At 45.0% G+C, this 21,316-nt stretch overlaps 2 protein-coding genes across 4 annotated transcripts; one reads left to right on the top strand and one right to left on the bottom strand.

The window, feature by feature from the left end:
• Window positions 1–2,048: 2,048 nt before the first annotated feature.
• Window positions 2,049–4,197, top strand: LOC100216664 (corticosteroid 11-beta-dehydrogenase isozyme 1). 2 transcript variants are annotated; one of them, NM_001143074.1, is made up of 7 exons: window positions 2,049–2,159; window positions 2,301–2,537; window positions 2,634–2,826; window positions 2,931–3,016; window positions 3,130–3,261; window positions 3,411–3,575; window positions 3,692–4,153. In NM_001143074.1, the coding sequence occupies exons 2-7, from the start codon at window positions 2,349–2,351 to the stop codon at window positions 3,974–3,976; spliced, it is 1,050 nt and encodes a 349-aa protein (NP_001136546.1). In that variant the 5' UTR covers window positions 2,049–2,159; window positions 2,301–2,348; the 3' UTR covers window positions 3,977–4,153. The 2 variants fall into 2 exon arrangements, with proteins under 2 accessions (NP_001136546.1, XP_008650969.1); XM_008652747.3 differs by having other exon boundaries at window positions 2,127–2,537; window positions 3,692–4,197.
• Window positions 4,198–14,363: 10,166 nt separating this feature from the next.
• LOC100283087 (pyrrolidone carboxyl peptidase) lies at window positions 14,364–18,207 on the bottom strand. Of its 2 annotated transcripts, none has more exons than XM_035960593.1 (6): window positions 16,854–16,872; window positions 16,343–16,664; window positions 15,608–15,712; window positions 15,467–15,514; window positions 14,809–15,067; window positions 14,364–14,706 (listed from the first exon to the last, which is right to left on the bottom strand). In XM_035960593.1, the coding sequence occupies exons 2-5, from the start codon at window positions 16,607–16,609 to the stop codon at window positions 14,825–14,827; spliced, it is 663 nt and encodes a 220-aa protein (XP_035816486.1). In that variant the 5' UTR covers window positions 16,610–16,664; window positions 16,854–16,872; the 3' UTR covers window positions 14,364–14,706; window positions 14,809–14,824.
• Between the last annotated feature and the right edge of the window lie 3,109 nt (window positions 18,208–21,316).

The raw sequence follows: 21,316 nt of genomic DNA, 5'->3' as shown, positions 1-21,316 counted from the left end.
TACAAACACTGTAGAAGCATTAAAAGTGGGTACAAATTAAATCCAAGTAAACAGGCTGACACTATCAATAGAATGGTATGCCAGGTCATGGGTGCTCTACACCCGCAACGCTAGGCCCAAGTGTTATGGCTATAGCCACGCCTAGTTCAGCGGGTGCATGCATGGCCTGAGCAATTCATATGACATATGACACTGACAATAGTTAAAGCGCTAGCCGTTGTGTTGTCGCCTTTTATGGGGATGAAGCCTCATAATCATCTAACATTGAAGTAGGAGCTAGAAATATGCTGAAGGGTAAATATCATATGTGGATGGGTAACATGGATGTCAGACGATGAGCAATGTTGAAAGGTCAACAGGAAAGATGTGCGATGGTTTAGAAAAGACTAAGAAGAGTCGCATACTTTCGTAGTCGGACATAGGGAGGCAGTGTCTCTAGCCGCCGCTAGGAGGTGCCGTTGGGTGGGAGTCGATCAACAAGTCGGATAGGGACCTCCAAATAAAAAATAAAATGGTTCGATCCTATCAACATTGACAAGTGAGTGATATTTTGGAAAATTTAGATGACAAAAAATTTAAAAATCAAGTGTAGGAAGAGATTTTGAATTAAACTTGAAAAAACATGTAGATTTTTAGAAATCCATTCAATTCATGTACTTAGAAGACTGAACCAAACAAACTATTAACCAACCGCTGTTAAAAAAGTTACAACAAACGGTACCCATAAGTCATGAAAGTCTATTCCATTGACTTATATCTCAAATTTATCTTTGTTGAAGATTATTGAACGTTTGACAGGATTATTATACAGTCGTGCTCTTCGCGTTCTTAATATCAATGGAGTTATCATCTTGCTAGCTCAATACTATATAACAAGCTGATGGATGCAGAACGTTAGATAACATTGAAACTTTGAAAATGCAAGCCCCTATCTCTCGAGGCCACATTTGTTCCGTTGAAACATTCTGTCTCAAAAGAATTACTCGATGATTTTAAGGAAGTTGTAGACAAGCTGTTAATGGACCAGGGCTGGGGTGATAAAAATTCTGTTTCGAGCAACAAAGATGAATGCAGCCAAAGACTCTAAATTTTGTGTGGGATTTCTGAAAGTGATAATGATCGTGCATCGTGCTAAAGACATACTCCCTCCGTTTCTTTTTAGTTGTCGCTGGATATTTCAATTTTGCACTATCCAGCGACAACTAAAACGAAACGGAGGGAGTACTAAAAAGTACTATATGTAATGTAGATACGAGTAGAGAGATATTTTTTTGTTTAATACTAGTTTGGAAACTTAAATCTCTCTCGAATTTCTAGGAATTAATGTTTAATTTTCTTCTTAAAGCTAATTTGGTGACCGAGTAATTGGAGGGTATCTATAGAACAGAAAATCTCTTCTATTTAAAATTAAATAATAAGGAGTTTCTTCCCCTAAATCTCTTTCAATTACTGGTCACCAAACCAGCTCTGAAATCTAAGAGATAATGTAAAAGTTTCCAAACAGATCCCTAAATGGATCACAAGAAGCTTGGTACATGCGCAAAAGTTGGACACCTTTGGAATGCTTGAATTTTAGAGAAATTATATTTAACATAATTTAGTTCATTTAAAAAACATATGGAATAGAAAAAAAATTCCACAATCTAAAGGAGCCTATACATGGTTTGAGAAAAGAAAGATTTAAAAGCTGCATCCTAGGTTGAAGAGCCAAGTAGAATGGAACCGTTCTGTCCCAGTTTTGTTGCTGTTTGGTTACAAAGTAACTAGAACGGAATGACTTCAATTAGGGAATATTCTCCTCAGATCCGGAACCATTCCGCTTCAAAAAAATCAACCGAACGGAGCCGCTCCGTTCTCATCCCGCTCTCACAGTCACGCTCTGTTCCGTTCACTCTGCAACTAAACAAAAAACAGAGCCACTCCGTTCCAGATTACCAAACACAGAACAGAGCGGCTTCGTTCCTAGAATCAGGGATGGAACGGCTCCGTTCTACTAATGAAGCGGTATCATTCATCGAGATTGCTGGGAGCGGAGCAGACGCGTGGATGATGACATGCACCCAGTAGGTGATCGGAGACGGTCAGACGGCGTCCACCGCTGTGTCCGCTCGCTCTCGTCTCGGGCGCGTCGTTGCCTTCCACGTCTCGGCAGGCAGCAGGTACGTGTCGCCACACAGCTTCCTCTATCCATGCAGCAGCACACAGGCTCAGCTCCCCTCCCTCTTCCTTCCTGATGATACGGAGGCGTCCACATCCATTATCGCGCTCAGGCTCGTGCCGCTCGTGGTCGTACGCTGCAGCAGGCGATCGGAGCAAACTAAGAAGCGAACAGGCCGCCCGTCGACGCCATGGCGCCGGATCTGGTGAACGGCGTGCTCAACTGGGTGGGGACGCCGGCCATGGTGGCCAGCCTGCTGCTCTTCTACCCGCCCTACTATCTCTTCAAGACATGCTACTCCTTCCTTTCCTGGCTCTTCCCCGAGGACCTCGCCGGCAAGGTCGTCCTCATCACTGGCGCTTCCTCCGGCATCGGCGAGGTACTGTTTGTCGTCTCCTGCTCTGCGCCTACTACTGTCACTGACCATATACAGATTATTAGACTCAGCTCGTCTCTGACTGACCTTTCCTTGCAGCAACTGGCCTACCAGTACGCGCTGAATCGGGCGTCCCTCGCCCTCGTCGCGAGAAGGGAGTCGAGCCTCCGGCACGTCGCCGACCGAGCACTCGAGCTCGGCGCGCGCGACGTCGTCGTCCTCCCAGGCGACGTCTCCACCCCCGACGACTGCGACAGGTTCGTTCGGACCGCGATCAGTCACTACGACCGATGTGAGTGCATGCGTTCGACTCCCTCGATCCCCTAACATGTTTAATCTCCACGCGTTTGGCTTTGTGGAAGCTAGCTCTGAGCTCTTCCTTGGTCCATGTTTCAGTGGACCATCTCGTGTGCAATGCTGGCGTCGCGAGCGTCGGCGCGTTCGAGGAGATCCCGGACGTCACCAGCTACAGCTCCCAGCTTGTAACGTCACCGAAATCCCCTGAAACCGTTTGCTTCTTATCTCGTCTCATCTACATGGTGCTGATCTGTGCTTTCGTTCGTTCGGTCGGTCGGTCGGTCGTCGTCGTCTTCAGGACGTCAATTTCTGGGGTTCCGTTCAAACAACCTTCGCTGCCCTGCCTCACCTGAAGAGGAGCCGAGGAAGAATCGTGGTGACGGCATCTGCGACCGGATGGAACCCAGTTCCTAGAATGAGCATCTACAACGTGCGTAGCTAGGGAGACATATCGACTACATAGTACATACATCTCATATCATGCTAGTAGCTGTGGAAGAAACACAGTGGCAATCAACTTCATGTGCATGCTATAGCTTCATCGATCTGCTGTCTATACATATGATGGTGTATGTTCAGGCTGCCAACGCTGCGCTCATCAACTTCTTCGAGACGCTGCGGACCGAGCTAGGGAACCAGGTCGGGATCACGGTGGTGACGCCCGGGTGGGTGGAGTCCGAGATGTCCAGAGGGAAGTTCCTCAAGGAGCACGGCCAAGTGGAGGTCGATCAAGAGATGCGCGACGTGAGTGAGGAACACGACGACCACCGGTCGAGTGCCTGCTGATGAATCAACACCCTGCGACGCGTGATCGTAGTAGTTTAATAATACGCTGCTAACTAATAGCAACGTGTTTCCAGGCTCAGATCGGCCTGTTCCCGGTGGAGTACGCCAAGAACTGCGCCAAGGCCATGGTGCAGGCGGCGCGGCAAGGCGAGCGGTACCTCACCGTGCCGGCGTGGTTCGGGGCGATGTACCTGTGGCGGCTGTTCGCGCCGGAGGTGGTGGAGGCCTGCTACCGCCTCCTGTACATGCACGGCCATGGCGCCAGGCAGGCCGACGCGCCCAGCAGGACCATGGCCGAGGCGGGTGGCAAGCAGCTGCTGTACCCGACCTCGCTGCGCTCTGACGAGATTAAGGAGTGACCAAACTGCCAACTGGTGTGTGTGTGTGTGTGTTTGTGTGTGCAGCAGAGCTCTCAGAACACCTGGGGTCATGTTTAATATGTGCTAGCTGTGTGCCTTGACAATGAATAAGCTGCTGCTCTCTCTTTTGCATAGTTTAAATCTACAGTTCTGTAGTCGATATAATTGTTTTGTTTGAAGCTGTTGAAGTCTACAATTCTGCAGTTGATAATTGTTTTGTATCAAGTTGTTTAGAGCATCGGATATAACGTTCTATTTTTCAAGATTTTAGAATTTGAATTGAAAGTTTCCCAAATAACATCAAATGTTGACATGGTCAATATTAAAGTTGTATTGGCCGCCGTTAAAGTTGTATGTTGCCGTATCTATAACTTGTATTGGATAAGTTTAGTTGGGTTTGCAATTAAAATTTAATTGTCGTAAGAAAATCTAGAGGAGCCTAATTCGCTCTTTTTGACACCATGATCCTTTTACTATGGATAATCTGTGTCGTAGTTGGTTATGTCCATGACAAAATGTGAGCAGCGGCACCAACTTCCCAAATACCTGAGGGGGCATTCTGTAAAACGACCAAACCAGCCCCAATATGAGCAGCCCGGGGCTGCTCTATCTTCCAACTTGGAAGCCAGGGATGCTCTGTCACTTTCTAAGGGAAGAGTCAGTTCATTTGCAAAAAACAGAAGAGTGGGAGCAAAAAACAGAAGAGTGGAAGCTAGGGTTAGAGAGAGGAGATGAGAGATTGAGAGGCACCAAATCCACAAATTTGGGTGGTTTGGGGATTCGAAGCCTCTCCACACTCCTTGGCTCCCATCTCTTATATTCTTTATCTCTAGTGGAGTTTGCTCGTCGCCTTCGTGGGTTTTCTCTCCGTAAGGAGTTTTCACGTAAATCCTTGTGTCTTCACTTTGGATATTTTACTTGTCATATGTGTTGATTGCTCGTCATCTTGCTTGCTATTAGAGGCATCTTAAGTTTTATGACGTATGATCATATTGGCATGAGAGACATCTATGTGTTCTATGATGTGTTGATGATTTATTGGTGGTGTTGTTGTTATGGTGACCTAATTGCTACGCATATATTGTTGTATCGCTGGACAACCACTACAGGAATCAGGAAGATTCCCGTCGGCCATTTTAATTCCCGTCGGCCCGAGCGCGGGCCGACGGGAATTAAATAACTCCCGTCGGCTCAATTCCAGCCCACGGGCTTTATTTTAACTCCCGTCGGCCAGCCGCCAGCCGACGGGCTTTATTTTAATTCCCGTCGGCCCAGCCACCAGCCGACGGGCTTTAGTTTAACTCCCGTCGGCCAGCCGCCAGCCGACGGGAGTTAACTAATTCCCGTCGGCCCTGACGCTAGCCGACGGGAATTAAATGTTTATGTGCCCGACGCCGCCGCCGCGCGGCTCATTTTCTCGCTCGCTTGCCTCTGTCGTTTTCACGCCGCCGCCGCTCACCACCTCTCGACGCCGGCCGCCGCTCACCACCGCCGCCCGCCGCCCGCCCGCGGCCTAGAGCGCGCCCGCCGCCGCCCCGGGAGCGCCGCCCCCAACCGCCACCGCCCCGGCGTCGTAGCGCCGCCCGCCGCCGCCCCCGTAGCGCCGCCCGCCGCCGCCCCCTAGCGCCGCCAGCCCCATAGCGCCGCCCGCCGTCCGCCCACGCCCCCGGAGCGCCGCCCACCCACGCCCACGGAGCGCCGCCCGCTCTAGGAGCAACGACCGCCGCCGGCCCCGCCTCCGGAGCGCCGTCCGCCGCGCCGCCGGCCCCGGAGCGCCGCCCGCCCCCGAAGCGTCGCCCGCTGCTCGCCGCCACCAACGCCGCCGCCGCGGAGCGCCGCAGCCGCCCCGGACCGTTAAGGTATATTATGGTTTGAATTATAATGATGCGAGTGTTATTTTTAAATGTGTGTACAAATGTTTATTTTCGTCGGTTTTTTATGGCCGACGGGAGTTAACTTTCATGTGATTAGAGTTAGTTTAGGGTGTGATTAGAGTGTAATTAGAGTTAATTTAATATAACATGTGATTAGAGTGTGAATAGAGTTAGTTTAATATCACATGTGTGCCTTGATGTTACGTATAATTCAAAATTTTTATTATTATAATAAATTTAACTTATTCTATTAAATTGTTGAATTTGATGTTATTTATTGAATAGATTTAACTTATCATATTAGGTTGTATGAAGGTTTCGCTATTGATAAATTTAATGTTATTTATGTATATAACTATATATTTATGTATATATATAGTTTTTATGTATATATATAGTTATTTATGTATATATATATATATATAGTTTTACTACTTACATATAGATGTATGTGTTACGTTTAGAAACGTGATATTGTCTCACACACTCTTTACTCGTACACACAGCCGCAATAATGGGTGATAAACGTGATTGGATGTATGAAGGTTTCAAGAAGGGTGGGTGTCACACAAGTGAATGGTTTGCCAAGACGCAGATGTTTCTGGACCATGCAGCTGCTTTGTCACAAATAGATAATATTAGGTGTCCATGCAATAAATGTAGAAATATGACGAGCCACACCAAGAGGCAGGTCACACTACACCTGTGCTCGCATGGTTTCGTGCCAGGCTATAAGGTCTGGTATCTCCATGGTGAAGATGCTGAACGAGCAGCAGAAGTAGAAGTTGATGACGGTGAAGATGATGTTGATAGGATGGACCAGATGCTTGAGGATCTGCAGCCTGAACTGGCACCAGATCATCATGATTCACCTACACCGGAGGTTCAGAAGTTCTTCGACCTACTTAAAGCGTCAGAAGAGCCTCTTCATGGGCACACTAACGTGACCGTGCTCGAATTCGTGACCCGACTGATGTCAATCAAGTCCAAGTTTGCATTTTCAATTAATTGTTACAAGGAGCTTGTGGATTTGATTAGTGAGGTTCTTCCTACGGGTCACAAGATGCCCAAAGACATGTACCAGTCCAAAAAATTGCTTGAAGGTCTTGGTATGGAGTATGAGAAGATTGATGTTTGCCAAGACAATTGTATGCTTTTTTGGAAGGAACATGGCAGAGAACAGAAATGCTTAAAATGTGGGAAGTCGAGGTACGTGGAGCTTGTAAATGAAGATGGTGAGAAGGTGGTGACAAAGGTTGCACATAAACAGCTTCGGTACATGCCTCTCACTCCTAGAGTGAAACGTTTGTTTCTCTCGAGGAAGACCGCTATGCACATGAGGTGGCATAAAGATTGTACGGACAGACAAGATGGGTTAATGGTGCACCCGTCAGATGGTGATGCATGGAAGGCTCTTGACAAATTTGATCCAGATTTTGCCAGCGATGCAAGAAACGTTCGTATTGGCTTGGCAACTGATGGTTTCACGCCGTTCAATATGACCGCTGCGTCGTATTCATGTTGGCCTGTCATTGCCATACCGTACAACCTTCCACCTGCTCTTTGCATGAAATATGAGTTTATGTTCCTATGTCTTGTTATACCTGGGCCTGAGCATCCTGGCGTACGCCTCAATGTGATGCTTCAACCACTGATTGAAGAGTTAAAGAAGCTATGGCAAGGTGTGGAAGCCTATGACTGCTTCAAGAAGCAGAAATTCAATCTTCGTGTTGCATATTTGTTCTCGGTTCATGATTTTATGGCGTATGGTATTTTCTCTGGATGGAGCGTGCATGGTAGATTGACGTGTCCTTATTGTGCTAAAGATACAGATTGTTTTCGTCTTAGTGCTGGTGGCAAGATATGTTACTTTGATTGCCATAGATGTTTTCTACCCTTCAATCACCCCTTCAGAAGGCAGAGAAAGGAATTTAGGAAGGGCACCATTGTCACGAAGGGGCCGCCCAAGCGACGTAGTGGGATAGAAATTACAGAAGAGCATATGAAACTTGTCCTAGACGAGAGTGGGAAAAGGTATCAAGGTTTCGGTGAGGAGCATAACTGGACTCACATATGTGGCTTGTGGGAGCTTCCTTATGCTAAGTCATTGATTTTGATGCACAACATCGATGTCATGCATCAAGAGAGTAACTTTTGCCAAGCCCTCATAAATACATGCATGGATTTCCCTGATAAAACGAAAGACAATGACAAGGCACGCATGGACTTAGCAGTGATATGTGATCGTCCAACCCAAGTGCTTAGAGAAAACGGAGGCAAACCAAAAGCTGACTATTGTCTGAAATCTAAGCAACGGAAAGAAGTGATGAAGTGGATGAAGGATATTAAATTCCCCGATGGTTATGCTGCTGGTTTTAGAAGATCTGTGAACTTGAAGACAATGAAGATGAATGGACTGAAGAGCCATGACTTCCACATAATTATGGAGAGACTCATGTCTGTAATGTTTCGTGGGTACATTTCCGAAGCTGTGTGGAAAACGTTAGCTGAAGTTAGCTATTTCTACAGACAGTTGTGTGCTAAAGAAATCAGAAGAGATGTGATGGAACAGCTGGAGAAAGAGGCACCGGTGCTTTTGTGCAAATTGGAAAAAATATTTCCACCGGGTTTCTTCAATCCTATGCAGCATCTCTTTATACATCTTCCATATGAGGCTAAGGTCGGTGGTCCTGTTCAGTATAGGTGGATGTTTCATATAGAAAGAGCATTAAAGAAGCTTAGAGCAATGGTGGGCAATAAGGCAAGAGTTGAAGGATGTATTGCGGAACAATTTAAACTAAAGGAGGTAGCACACTTCACAAGTTTATTTCTTCAAGGACACGACACGTATATCCTTGCCCATCAAGCAGACCAAGTTTATTTCTCGACATATCCATGCAAAAAGTTGTCTAAATGGAGGGTTGTGTACAATGTAAATCCCCGAGAACGCCTATACACTCCTGGTGAGGACGAATATCAAATTGGTCACCTTGAGCAGGTTGATGAGGTGTTTCAAGAAGAAGAGTTGCCAACTAGTTTTCATATTGATCCTGCACCGGCATTAGATTCACTAGTTGCAGACGTTAACGACTTAACTTTTCCCGAGAGACGGAGAAGACAACCTGTTAGGAGAAAAGTTACATGGCGACCTCTGCATAGAAGAGAACAAATAGATCCTGATTTTGATGATATTTAACAAGTAAAGTTGTTTTGTTATTTCATTTATTTATATTTTAAGTATTATGTCATTTTGATGCACTAATGAATAATTTCTTTTTTTTTATGCAGGATGCCGCCAAAATCAAAGAAGTCAGTGAAGGGGTTGTTCAAGGGCCTGGGCCTTTTTCAGGGCAGTTCTTCGAGCAGCAGCAGACGTCGAGAGCTATTGAGCGCGGTACATGGAGATGAGGTAACATATCTTGTACAAATAAATTTGTTTACATATTTACAAATAAATCTTGAGTTGTATGTACCAGGATGAGCAGCACACTGAGGAGCAGCACATTGAGGAGGAGCAGCACAATGAGGCTGAGCAGCACAATGAGGAGGTGGAGCTCAATGAGGAGGTGGAGCACGTGACATGGGACCAGGCCGCACAGCATCACCAGCCATGGGACCAGTGGGACCACCAGAGAGAGCAGCAACAGGCGTGGGACCAGTGGGGCCAACAGGGCGAACCGGCTGACAACCCGATGGATGATGGCTCGGGAGGCTCTTCAGCGACACGCACACGTCGCTCAAGAAAAAGCCACTCAGTAAAGCCTCGTCACGCGATAGAGCGAGAGGCTGATAGGACTTTAATCATGCCACATGGAGATCGGTGAGTGTAATATATTAACTTATCTAATATAACTATTATGTGTATTGTTAATGTTTTTGTGTAATGCAGGAATTGGGAGGACCTGTCCTTTGACGGCAAGGGACACCACACTCAGGTTAACCTTACGTTGGGTTCTCTTTGCCGCCTTCACTACCCTGGTATAGTGAAGGTGTCAAACGGTGATACCGAGGATGAGGTGCTCGTCAGTACCTGGGATGAGTACAAGTTTAAAAAGGAACGAAACCACACCGACAGACAGGGACTTGTGCGTAATGACTTTTGGGTATGAATTCTTTATTATTTTTGTTATGTTTTTTAATATTGTAAATCTATGACTTATACCATTTGTATTCTTTATGTTGTAGCTTCGATATCGGTTGCCTGACGGAGAGGATTACATGGGGCACGCTGAACGTGTCTTGCAAAACAATGCAAAGAAGCTGGTGAAGGATGCCATATACTATGCGAGAATTCAGGCTACAAACCTGTATTTTCAAAAGCATCCGGAAGAAGCAGGCCCCTTGAATAAAAAGGAAGGGTCCTCAAAGATATATTTGACTGAGGATCAATATCGTGAGGTTAGTATTCAATTTGTTTTACCCGTTATATTTATTGTCGTGATTGATATAATATGTAACATTGTGTGTGTGCAGGTGATGGTTCCATGGATGGCGCCCGTGCCTGATGCGTACTATTCTTGGTGTCGATATTGGGCTTCCGAAGGCTTCCAGAAAGCGTCAGCGCATCACAGACAATGTCGAGGAACCAATCCTAACCACAAGTTTGGCGGTGACGACATGATACGAAAAGCTAAAAGAATGGTAAGTTTCATCTTTCTATGTCGATCAACAAATAATACGATTGCTTATGAATGTTTTTTGTTTATACAGGAAGCTACGAGTGGCCAAAAGCCTAGTGACATTGAGGTCTACCAGGAGGGCCACAAAGGACCAGACCCGAACAACCCTGACCAACTCTGCAGCCAGACAGCCACGGATCGCTTGGTGAGTTTTGGCTCAAAAGTTCAAACGTTCAAAGTATATAAATTCCTGCATTTGTAAGGTTGTGAATGATGTATAGGCGGCATATGGGGAGGAGATGGTTCGTCGCCATGGCCCTGACTACGACTGGCGCCATGAACCGGTGGATCCCTCGGTGGTGTACGCAAGTGGTGGTGGCAAAGCGCATGGACGGTAAGCTCTAACTTATGAAATTATATGGTTGACACTAAATTGATTATGCAGTAATAACATTTTTTGAATCACTTATAGATACGCACTCTTCGACGGATTCATTGACTCGTCGTCGGTGAGATCTCAGAGGACGGGTTCATCTTCCCGTAGCTCATGCTCTCGTCGACCGAACGAGCAGGAGTTGGAGATTATGAGGATGCGTGAAGAGATGAGACAACAACGCGAATTTATGGAGGCTTGCAATGCTCATAATCAAGCGATGTATCAAGTGAGTACACATAATCCGAACTCTAAATTATTATATTTCAATACAACATCTTCAGTAGTAACACATATGTGTTTAACAGTTAATGCAGCAACAGGGCATGACATCAAATTTTCCACCGCCACCACAATGGAGCCAATTTGCAAACACACCAGTTCCACCACCACAGTTCACCACCCCTCCGACACATATACCTGCACCTGGAGATAGGGTACGTTTGATAACTCTCCATTAATTTATACACTTGTATACTTTTTGATATTTGCATTTAACGTGTTGATATTTGCTAACTTGCATAGGTTACGCCTGAAGCGGGTGGCAGTGGGTCTGATCCAGCAGCAGGGACTGGATTTGTTGACTCGCTCTTCGCGTTCCCTCCTCCTGGTGGTGAAGGCGGCAGCGGTCATAGCTCTAACCACCCAAGTGGTGGTTATCTCTAAACACTTAAACTTATGTTTGAAATGTCGTACTCGTTGATGGATGTTATGTTCAATACTATGTCGTACTCGTTGTTTGATGTTGGTGGAGTTATGTTTGAATACTATGTCGTACACGTTGGTGGATGTTTTAATTATAAATGCACTATGTCTAAATGCATGTGTTTGTGGATGTCGTATCTCTACATGTGTTTGTAATGTGGCTGTTATATGTGATTATGTTTGATATATGTTATGTGTGCAGAAATAGTGACAGAATTTAGTGATGTTTTTGTAGCAGTATACAGTAATTCCCGTCGGCCCAGTTAATTCCCGTCGGCTATGGTCAAACCGACGGGAATTAACTATTAATTCCCGTCGGCCCAGTTAATTCCCGTCGGCCTAGGGAACCGACGGGAATTAATCAATAACTCCCGTCGGCCTCTAGAACCGACGGGAATTAGACGTAATTCCCGTCGGCCACTATCTAGCCGACGGGAATTAATTATTCCCGTCAGCTGCTGACGGGGATAACCTTATCCCCGACAAGGGACGCCCGTCGGCCTGAAACCGACGGGAATAAGCCCTAAACCGACGGGAATAAGTAATTCCCGTCGGTTTAGGGCTTATTCCCGTCAGTTTTAGGCCGACGAGAATTAAGTGTTTTCCTGTAGTGAACGTGTGGTTGCTTGATTCGAAGCTTCAGTGTTTCTTTTGGTTCATGCACACACAAGATGTTCGTTGAAATGTTTATGATAGCTTAGCTTACTATTTTGACTGCTTCCGCTGTGGTCCGACACTCACACAAAGATTTGGAGGCTACTTCTCGTACTTTTGAAGGTCTATCGTAGCGGGTGAGTCCGTTCTCATGGCCTTATCATTCCTGAGCTGATCAAACCATGAGGGCAGTTAAGTCTTGTAGTCTCTAGATCTTTATCGTGAGGTATGTTTCTCGGAGCCGTACATGTTGTTTGTCTTGGAGTCTTCCGCTCTTGTTTAGTTCTGTTGACTTTCTTATATCTGAGACGAGGCCCGATATGGTCTATAGGTCCTTGTTCGTATTTTTGAGGACGATGTAGTTAGGGAGAGGTCTTCAAAGTCCTGTGTACTATATCCACCTCTAGTCGTCACATGCCTTATTCAGGAGCGTGCTTCAAATGGTTAGAGGATCATAAATGTGTTATCCTTCTTTGGAGGCTAATGTCACCTCTAGGTTGTGGAGTCTTATCAGGTGTGTATAGTCTAGACTAACTTGATTTAGCGTAGTTGGTGTCAAGGCCGACTAATGGAGATAACTTAGCGTGATCTACTCAGGGTGATCGAGCTCGGGCCCGACCTAGTTGGGGAACCAAGTTAGGGGAACTTTAGATAAGTTAGCTCAAATCTAACCTTACCAGAGCGACTTGGTTGGGGAATTAGGTTGGATTTACCATGATCGGATTTGTTCTGACCTGATTGAGATGACCTAGTCAAAGAGCTAGGTCCTAGGTTAGATCTGCTATCCTCGAATTTGACCTGGTCAGGGTGATCAGGTTGAGGAACTCGATCAAGGCTGCCCTGCTTGGAGGCCGTTCGGGTCATACGAAGCTCTTTATCCTTTAAAGTGGGGTTTTATGTTGTCTTACTTAGATTATCTTCAACAGCTTACTCATTCTCATTCTCATATTCAAAAACTCAACTATCTATAACAGCTTACTCATTCTCATCCTCATATTCAAACTCAACTTCGCGAACAGCACAATGTACAGTACAAATAATGTTCTAAGTGACCATGTGGGTGAATTGCTGAAGACACGATCTTACATGTGAATCCCTCGATGCTATTTCTATGCTATTTCTGTTCAATGCTTTTTTTGGTTATGTTCTTTCTCAAGTCTCAAACCAACGCTGAGCAGGCATATTAATTTTGTCAAGCCCAGTTCAAAGTGCAAGTACAAGAAACACTCCACGTCGACTAAGCCAGGCACAGAAGACTAGTGCGTCAGCATATTTATCTGGCTAAAAGCACTAAGAGGCATACTCCGTTTGGTTCCAGTGAATAATGAGGTGTTTGATTCGTATGGACCAATTTTTTGTTCCTCCGTTTTATTTTATTTTAGTCCCTAAATTATCAAATATGAAAACTAAATCTCTATTTTTAGTTTCCATACCTGATAATTTAAGAACTAAAATAAAATTAAACAGAGAGACTAAAATTAGTCCCTATAAACCAAACACTCTCTAAATCTGACTGAAGAACATTAATTGTGTAAATAATGACTACATTATCTCTATTAATTAGTGGATGTCTGGTACATGAAAAAAAAGGAGAGGACAAATGAGGTAAAAATGCTACTTTAGTCTCCTTTAGTCATCCTTTTGGTAATTAAAGAACTAAAGTTTAGTCACTTCACTTTAGTCATCATATTTACTTTTTTAGAGACTAAAAGTGACTAGGCGTATTTGGTTTCTTGGAACTAATTTTTAGTTCCTCTCTTTTAGTCTCTTTTAATTTATAAATTACCAAACATAAGGACTAAAAGAGGGATTACCTCTAGTTTAGTCTATGTGTTCATCAATTTAGGTACTAAAATGGATAGACTAAAAATCAGTCCCTAAAAATTAAACAGCCTAGACTAGTAGCACATTTATCCACGTCAACATACATGATTTCTATCCCGTCGCACGTAAATCACGTAAGGACTTGTTCGGTTAGCTCCTAATCCATATGGATTGAGTGGAATTGGATGGGTTTGAATCCCAAACAAGTCAAACTTTTTCTTAATTTTTTCCAATCTCATCCGATCCATATATATTGGGAATAACCGAACAAGTCTTAATGTAGCGCGTCCGCCCCCAACAACTCAAATCTTATTCAAATCCAGGTCCCCAATTATTTCCCAGGCATGTTTACAGCACTTGATTGATGGCGTACAAGCTGATACACCGTCTGACTCTATGCAGCAATTTCCTCTTTTCCCCCCCTCCCAATTCCCAAACACACCCTCTGGAGCAAGATCATCATCTATCGCCAATGACCTCTCTTTTTTTCCCTCCCGATTCCCAAACACAACCTGTGGAGCAAGATTAACATCTATCGCCAATGACCACACCACCTTATTCAGCCTACATGCAGCATTCCAGCTTTACATCCATCCTTGAGATAGGAATCCAGACGCTGATCTGCAAACAGGAAACCAACCCGGACAGGACAGTGTTACGCTCACTCTGCTATTCTGTCCTACAGCAATGAACTGGACAGGAAGGAAAGCTGAGCATACGCACCTTCCAACTGCTGTTCCTAGTTGGATGAGAAAGCGATGACTTCAAGGAGGGAAGCGACGAAGTGCATCTGGACCTCCTCGTCGATCGTCAAGAAGAGGGGAACATGCACGAACAGGGATTTGATGCCGTGTTGCTCCGCGAACCGAAGAGAGTGGTAGTACACGTAGTTGCATACAAACCGACCGGCGTCGCCGGAGGGCACCACGTCGTAGCCTATCTTCCGGAGTGACTTGGTTAATTCATTGACTGGCAGGGTAGTCTGGTTGGTCATGAAAAGGGTGATTAGTATCAATCAAGATCAGCAGTGCTTCAATGGAAAAGATCAATAAAAAAGCCTGAATATGTTAAAGATATATAGAAAAGACGTTGAAGCCATTGTGATATTGTTGGGGACTAGGTCATCTATGCTTTATAGATAACCATGTCAAATCTACCAGGTTTTATATCTTAGTATATGTTAATTTCTTACAGATTGATGCTTGAATTCAAATGGAAGTAATAGGAAAGGACGAATTGCAATGCTCCTGCATATCAATGATTTTTTGGGTGGGTACAACCAAATACATTAAGAACTACATATGGTAAGGTATTGAACAAAGTAAGACTGCACATATAAATTTAACAATCACCCATCAAATCAAACATATCAAATCTTTACCTCTCTCGTCCGTGAGATGCTTCCATCAGAGGGCACAATAGGGACCCTCTGCACAGGAACAAATGAAGCCAGTCAAAATGCATAGACAAGGTTTATTTGTAAGTGTAGAGAACAATAACAGGCATTGGACAACAAAGCGACCTGTGGTTTCCATCCTAGCTCATCTGGACACCGGAAGGTAGCCTCATTAACAGCTTGGTTCTCAAGGGCAAACCTTATTGCGCCACTGTTGACCCCAAAGTGGATCTGAAATATATTCCACAATAAAATCAGTTCCAACTGTATTTTAATATATATTCAGAAAAGGAAGCATGACAGTCCACAAGATGAAACTAATTCTTGTGAAGAGCCTACATAAGCATTAGTTTGCAATCGGCATTTAGGGAGCTTAAGTTTTTCTCAATATTTTTAATGCTTTAAGGTTAGGTGAACATTTTATGGCATGGTCAAATAAGAGGGTAAATTTCTTTTGAATTGTAATCAGGCCTTCACCGTAAGACAAATCATATCAAGTAGCATTATTCATTGACATTGATTTGATGAGTGCCCAATAATGATGCTTTAACTGATACTTGATGATGCAAATAATAAGTTCCTATAATGAAGTAGAAAAACGAAACACACATCAAAAGAAATTTCAATAACACATTATATATCCATTTAAATACTACCGAACTCATGGTTTCATTTGGCAACACATGAAAGAACTTGCTACACGAACTGTGATAGTTTGAATGCTAACCTCCTGGTTGGAGAGCATAAAAACATGGTAAACATTAGAACACAAATATTTTAGCTAAAAGATAGAGGAATTCATCTAATGTGATCCTAGACCACACTATCAAATAAAAAATATGGCTAGCACTGAGCACTCACCCAAATTACTTGTCCCTGTGCCGAGGACCCAGTTCCTCTGTCTGCAACAGCAGACTCTAAAACCTTATATAATGTGGCAAGTGCCCCTTCCCCTGCTGTTTCGAGAACTGTGCAGCTTCCGAGGACAAGATTTTTTGGCAACCCTCGCTTTTCCAAGAAAGATTTAAGATTGGTCACAATTTTCTCGGTTGGGTTCTCAGCAACCCCATGGAACTTCTTAAATCCAGTAACATGGACAGTGACAACTGAAGGCCCTTCTGATCCCATTTACCCTTTTTACTTTTGAGGAAGGCTAGACAGCGAAGAATTGTCCTCCAGAAACCTGAATAACAAAGATCAATAGATGGATAAACATTAGCAGGTCACACACTTTACTAGATATTAATCGATGAGACTTTTTTTGTGTGTTAAAACAGAGCGATGTGGCAGGCAGGCCACCTATATAAACCTACAAAATCCTAAGACATGGAAAAGCAAAAGCTACTGCAACAAACAAGCGTACTCCAAAAACCTGAATCACAAAGATAAGAAATTATGCAGGCAGCTCTGACTGTCCCAAGTAAAGGTACTTGGATACAGTATGAAAGGAAGGTAGAACGTTCATAACGGGGCAACACTACAACAGGCTGAAGTAACAGCATACTACCCGTGGAGCTGAGTTTCATTAAAAGTAACGTACGTCAAACAAGAATCAAGAACATATTTATCAGCATAGACACCTGGATAGGCGACACCCACGCAAACACTCCTCGAATATGATGAGGCAATCATTGTTGAGTATTTTATTGAGGAATGAGCAACCCACCGAACAATAACATCACCCACGCAAATACTTTTCGAATATGATGAGGCAATCATTGTTCAGTATTTTTATTGATAAATGAACTACCCACCGAACAATAGCATCAAGTAAAGCAAAGGGTCCTGATACTTGATAGTACAAATTAGTGTGAGAAAAAAAAATCGATGGAAAACTTATATTCAGATAAGCAGAACAAGAACCTAATTCGCAGCACTAGCCAGCACAGCGACAGGCTGAAGCAGTAGCACATCACATGGCCACATGTCTGATGTCTACCCCCATACCAAAGCAAGCCTGACGACAACAAGTACCCAAATTCCAACCGGTATGAATGAAACTAGCACGCCTTCAAAGCCCAAAGTATCCGTCTTTCAGTCCAACCGCGTGTAAACTGAAACCGATGCTCGCCTCTAGGGGGAGGAAAGAAAACAAGACAAAGGCGGGTGGTGCCGGTGCGGCTGCGGCTGCTTCCAATCATTATCGTGCCTACTAGTTAGTCAACTCTGTGCAGGTGCAGCATAAACGTCGCACTCAGACGCAGCACGGGCAGGCGCACAGGGGCGCCGAATCCCAATTCTGCAGTACTCCATGCCCAATTAAGCACCAGGCACGGAGCGCGGGCACCGGTTGCAACTTGCAACCGAGTGAGCGAGAAATAATTCACTAGAACCCGAGAGGTTAGACTTAGAGCCGCCACCTTTGGGCCCGATGGCGCGATCGCCTCACAAATCCAGCGGGTAAACCGTCGGAATTTCGCCGGCAACCTTCTGGACTCGGGACTCGAGGGGGAGAGGGCAATTGAGGGCAAGACGGAGGGAGGGAGGGAGGGAGGGAGGGGCCCTGCTGCCGCAGGCCGCACCAGACCACGACCACGACCACCAGCCAGGCCAACCGAGCACGCGGAATTCTCACCGTGGGTGGGAGGAGCGGAGCGGGGACGGGACAAGCCTCGGCCTCGCGATCTCAGACGCCGCCGTTCTCCTCGTGCGCCCTGGCAGATGGATAAAGAGGAGGAGGTGGAGGAGGTGATGGTGGGAGGAGAAAGATGCAGCCGGCCCAGGCGAGGCGAGGCGAGCCCGGTCCGCCCCCTTTAAAAGCGCATCCTCTCGCATTGGGAGCCGGGAGGGGCCACGGCAGGTGAGCAGCGCTTCTGAGTACGGTTGGAACTGCAGAAGCAATGGATCAACAGGGGTGGCGGGGCCCCGTCGGCAGTGGCTGGTCGTGCCGGCAGCCGGCTGGGCGTGTCGCACTCGCACGGCACGGCAGGCTAGCGTGCGCGCGGCACCGATGATTGCTTTCGTTTCGTTTTTTAAAGTGGGAAGAAAATTCCTATTTTAACTTTTTCAACTCGTGTAAAAAAAAGGTGACAAATCTGAACAAATATGCTCCCTTTCCCGGAACGTCCACGATAAATAAATAAATAAATGGCAGCCATGTGTATATTATGTAGTGGCACGGGCATCTCATCAGCTCCTCGGTTGGAATTTTGTGTCTGTGTGTGTGTGTCTCTTTATTAAAACGTTTCTTTTTTTGCTTGTGCGGAGAAGACTGGCCAGGTACGTCCAACTTGCGTTATTCCCTGACGACGTCGATGTGAAGATACAGATAAACGGATCGGGACGGTTCTGTGTCAATATAGCGTACGTCGCCCTTTGCTGGTAGTGGTAGCTCCTATATACCACCAAAAATAAATAAATAAACCCCTTTATTATAAGAGTTTGTAATTGTTCACTGGCCATTAAAACACTAAATAGTCAAGCAAGCTTCCATAAGCCGAAGGAGGGAACGATATCTTTATTATCACAGCTCAAATGAAGCGCCGGAGCGTGGCCAAAGACCGCCCCCGACCCTGTGGAGATGAAGGAGCCGATTTTTTATTTTTGGCAATTTGACCCTTTTTTAAAAAAAAATTACTTGTGACCACCGGAAGAATTATTTTCGTTTTTAAACCCTTTGTTCGTCAAGTTAACACGACCCGGCGCCGTGACTTATTATAACGCCGAGGTATGGAATGTCGTGCTACGCTGGCATCTAGCTCGGCGGCGACCTCGCAATAATACAATAATAACTATCTAAAGTTTAACGTTATTTTATTTATTTTAGGTCTTAACAATAGGGTTAGTGAAAATTGGAGGATATATTGCTAGAAAAACAAGATGATTTACTTTACGAGGAATATGATAAAGTAGTAGAAGTAGAAAAATCCCTTGCTTTAGAAATTAAGAAGAATGAAATGCTTGCGTTTGAATTGTCTTCTTGCCATTCCTCTATTTCTAGCGTTAAGAGTTTAAATGCTAGACATCTTTGGAGCATGTATTTATTTGCAATAGATGTAAGGATTTTAACATTGATGCTTGCAACGATCATGCTTCTACTATTGCAGAGTTGAATGATGAAACTGTTCAATTAAATATTCAACTTAAAACTTGCAAGAATAAAATAAAAAATGTTAAATTTGCTAGGAATGCCTACACCATTGATAGATATCTCTACATTAAGGATGGACTTGGTTTCCAAAAGGGAACCAAGGGCACAAAGAGCCAAAAGGCCGCCAACTTCACTAGGGATAAGGGAAAGGTGTCTATGGCTAGTTGCTCACATTCTTTTCATAAAAAGAACTGTGTGTATTTATATTTTTCATGTGAAGAATGTTTCTCATAATGCTTGTAATGTTCATCATGATGCATGTAGTGATCATTCCGTTTTGCATACACGTCATGATGTTGTTTTCCCTCCTCGCACTATGATTGCTTCATCTAGTGCTTTTTATGCTCATAGTACGAGTAGACCTTGTGAGCACCTAGAGGGGGGTGAATAGGTGATCCTGTAAAAACTTAAACTTATAGCCACAAAACTTTGATTAAGCGTTAGCACAGTTTATGCCAAGTGGCTAGAAAGGAGTCAAAACACAATAACCACAAGAATTCAATCACAGAGATGACACGGTGGTTATCCCGTGGTTCGGCCAAGTACAAAACTTGCCTACTCCACGTTGTGGCGTCCCAACGGACGAGAGTTGCACTCAACTCCTCTCAAGTGATCCAATGATCAACTTGAATACCACGGTGTTCTTGCTTTTCTTTTCTCAATCCCGTTTGCGAGGAATCTCCACAGCTTGGAGCCTCTCGCCCTTACAAAAGATGTTCACAAAGAATCACGGAGCAAAGGAGGGATTAGCAACTCACACACGACACAAAGATCACAGCGAATACGCACACACAAGACCCAGACTTGAGCTCGAAAGACTAGCACACTAGAACGGAGCTCAAATCACTAGAATGTCGAACAAGTGCGCAAGATTGATGTGTGAGTGATCAAGAGTGCTCAAGGAATACTTGTTGTTCCCCTCCATGCGCCTAGGGGTCCCTTTTTATAGCCCCAAGGCAGCTAGGAGCCGTTGAGAACAAATCTGGAAGGCCATCCTTGCCTTCTGTCGTCGGGCGCACCGGACAGTCCGGTGCACACCGGACACTGTCCGGTGCCCGATTTCTTTCCTTAAACAGTCCAGTCGACCGTTGCCGATCGTTGCAGATCTGGCGCACCGGACAGTCCGGTGCACACCGGACAGTCCGGTGCCTCCTTCCAACCGTTGGCCAGACCACGTGTCGCGCGCAGATTCCGTGGCCGACCGTTGCTCGGGCCGACCGTTGGCTCACCGGACAGTCCGGTGCACACCGGACAGTCCGGTGAATTTTAGCCGTACGCCGTCGGCAAATTCCCGAGAGCGGCGTCTTCAGGTCGAGGCAGCCTGGCGCACCGGACACTGTCCGGTGCACCACCGGACAGTCCGGTGCCCCAGACCGAAACAGTTTGTTGGCTGTACACAGCCAACATTCTTCTTTCCTTCTTCTCTCTGTTTCTAACACTTAGACAAATATATTAGTACACAAAACCAATGTACTAAGGCTTAGAAACATACCTTTACTTGTGATTTGCACTTTGTTCATTATGGGCATAGATTCACATTTAAGCACTTGTGTTGGCACTTAATCACCAAAATACTTAGAAATGGCCCAAAGGCACATTTCCCTTTCAATCTCCCCCTTTTTGGTGATTTATGCCAACACAACATAAAGCAACTAGAGCAAGTGCAAAATCACTTCAAATAGAACTCAAATCTATTTTGATTCATTTTTGGCATATATGGATCATCCTTTGCCACCACTTGGTTT

Source organism: Zea mays, chromosome 7, assembly GCF_902167145.1.
Source record: "Zea mays cultivar B73 chromosome 7, Zm-B73-REFERENCE-NAM-5.0, whole genome shotgun sequence".
NCBI classification, from domain to species: Eukaryota; Viridiplantae; Streptophyta; class Magnoliopsida; order Poales; family Poaceae; genus Zea; species Zea mays.
This window is presented reverse-complemented; position numbering and strand designations above follow the sequence as displayed.

Coding starts and splice junctions, on each gene's coding strand:
- LOC100283087 (XM_035960593.1), bottom strand. CDS start 16,609: ATGGGATCAGAAGGGCCTTCAGTTGTCACTGTCCATGTTACTGGATTT. Junction 15,515..15,607: donor AGCTAGGATGGAAACCACAG/GTCGCTTTGTTG, acceptor GTTCCTGTGCAG/AGGGTCCCTATTGTGCCCTC. Junction 15,068..15,466: donor GCATCTCACGGACGAGAGAG/GTAAAGATTTGA, acceptor ATGACCAACCAG/ACTACCCTGCCAGTCAATGA.
- LOC100216664 (XM_008652747.3), top strand. CDS start 2,349: ATGGCGCCGGATCTGGTGAACGGCGTGCTCAACTGGGTGGGGACGCCG. Junction 2,538..2,633: donor CTTCCTCCGGCATCGGCGAG/GTACTGTTTGTC, acceptor CTTTCCTTGCAG/CAACTGGCCTACCAGTACGC. Junction 3,576..3,691: donor TCGATCAAGAGATGCGCGAC/GTGAGTGAGGAA, acceptor ACGTGTTTCCAG/GCTCAGATCGGCCTGTTCCC.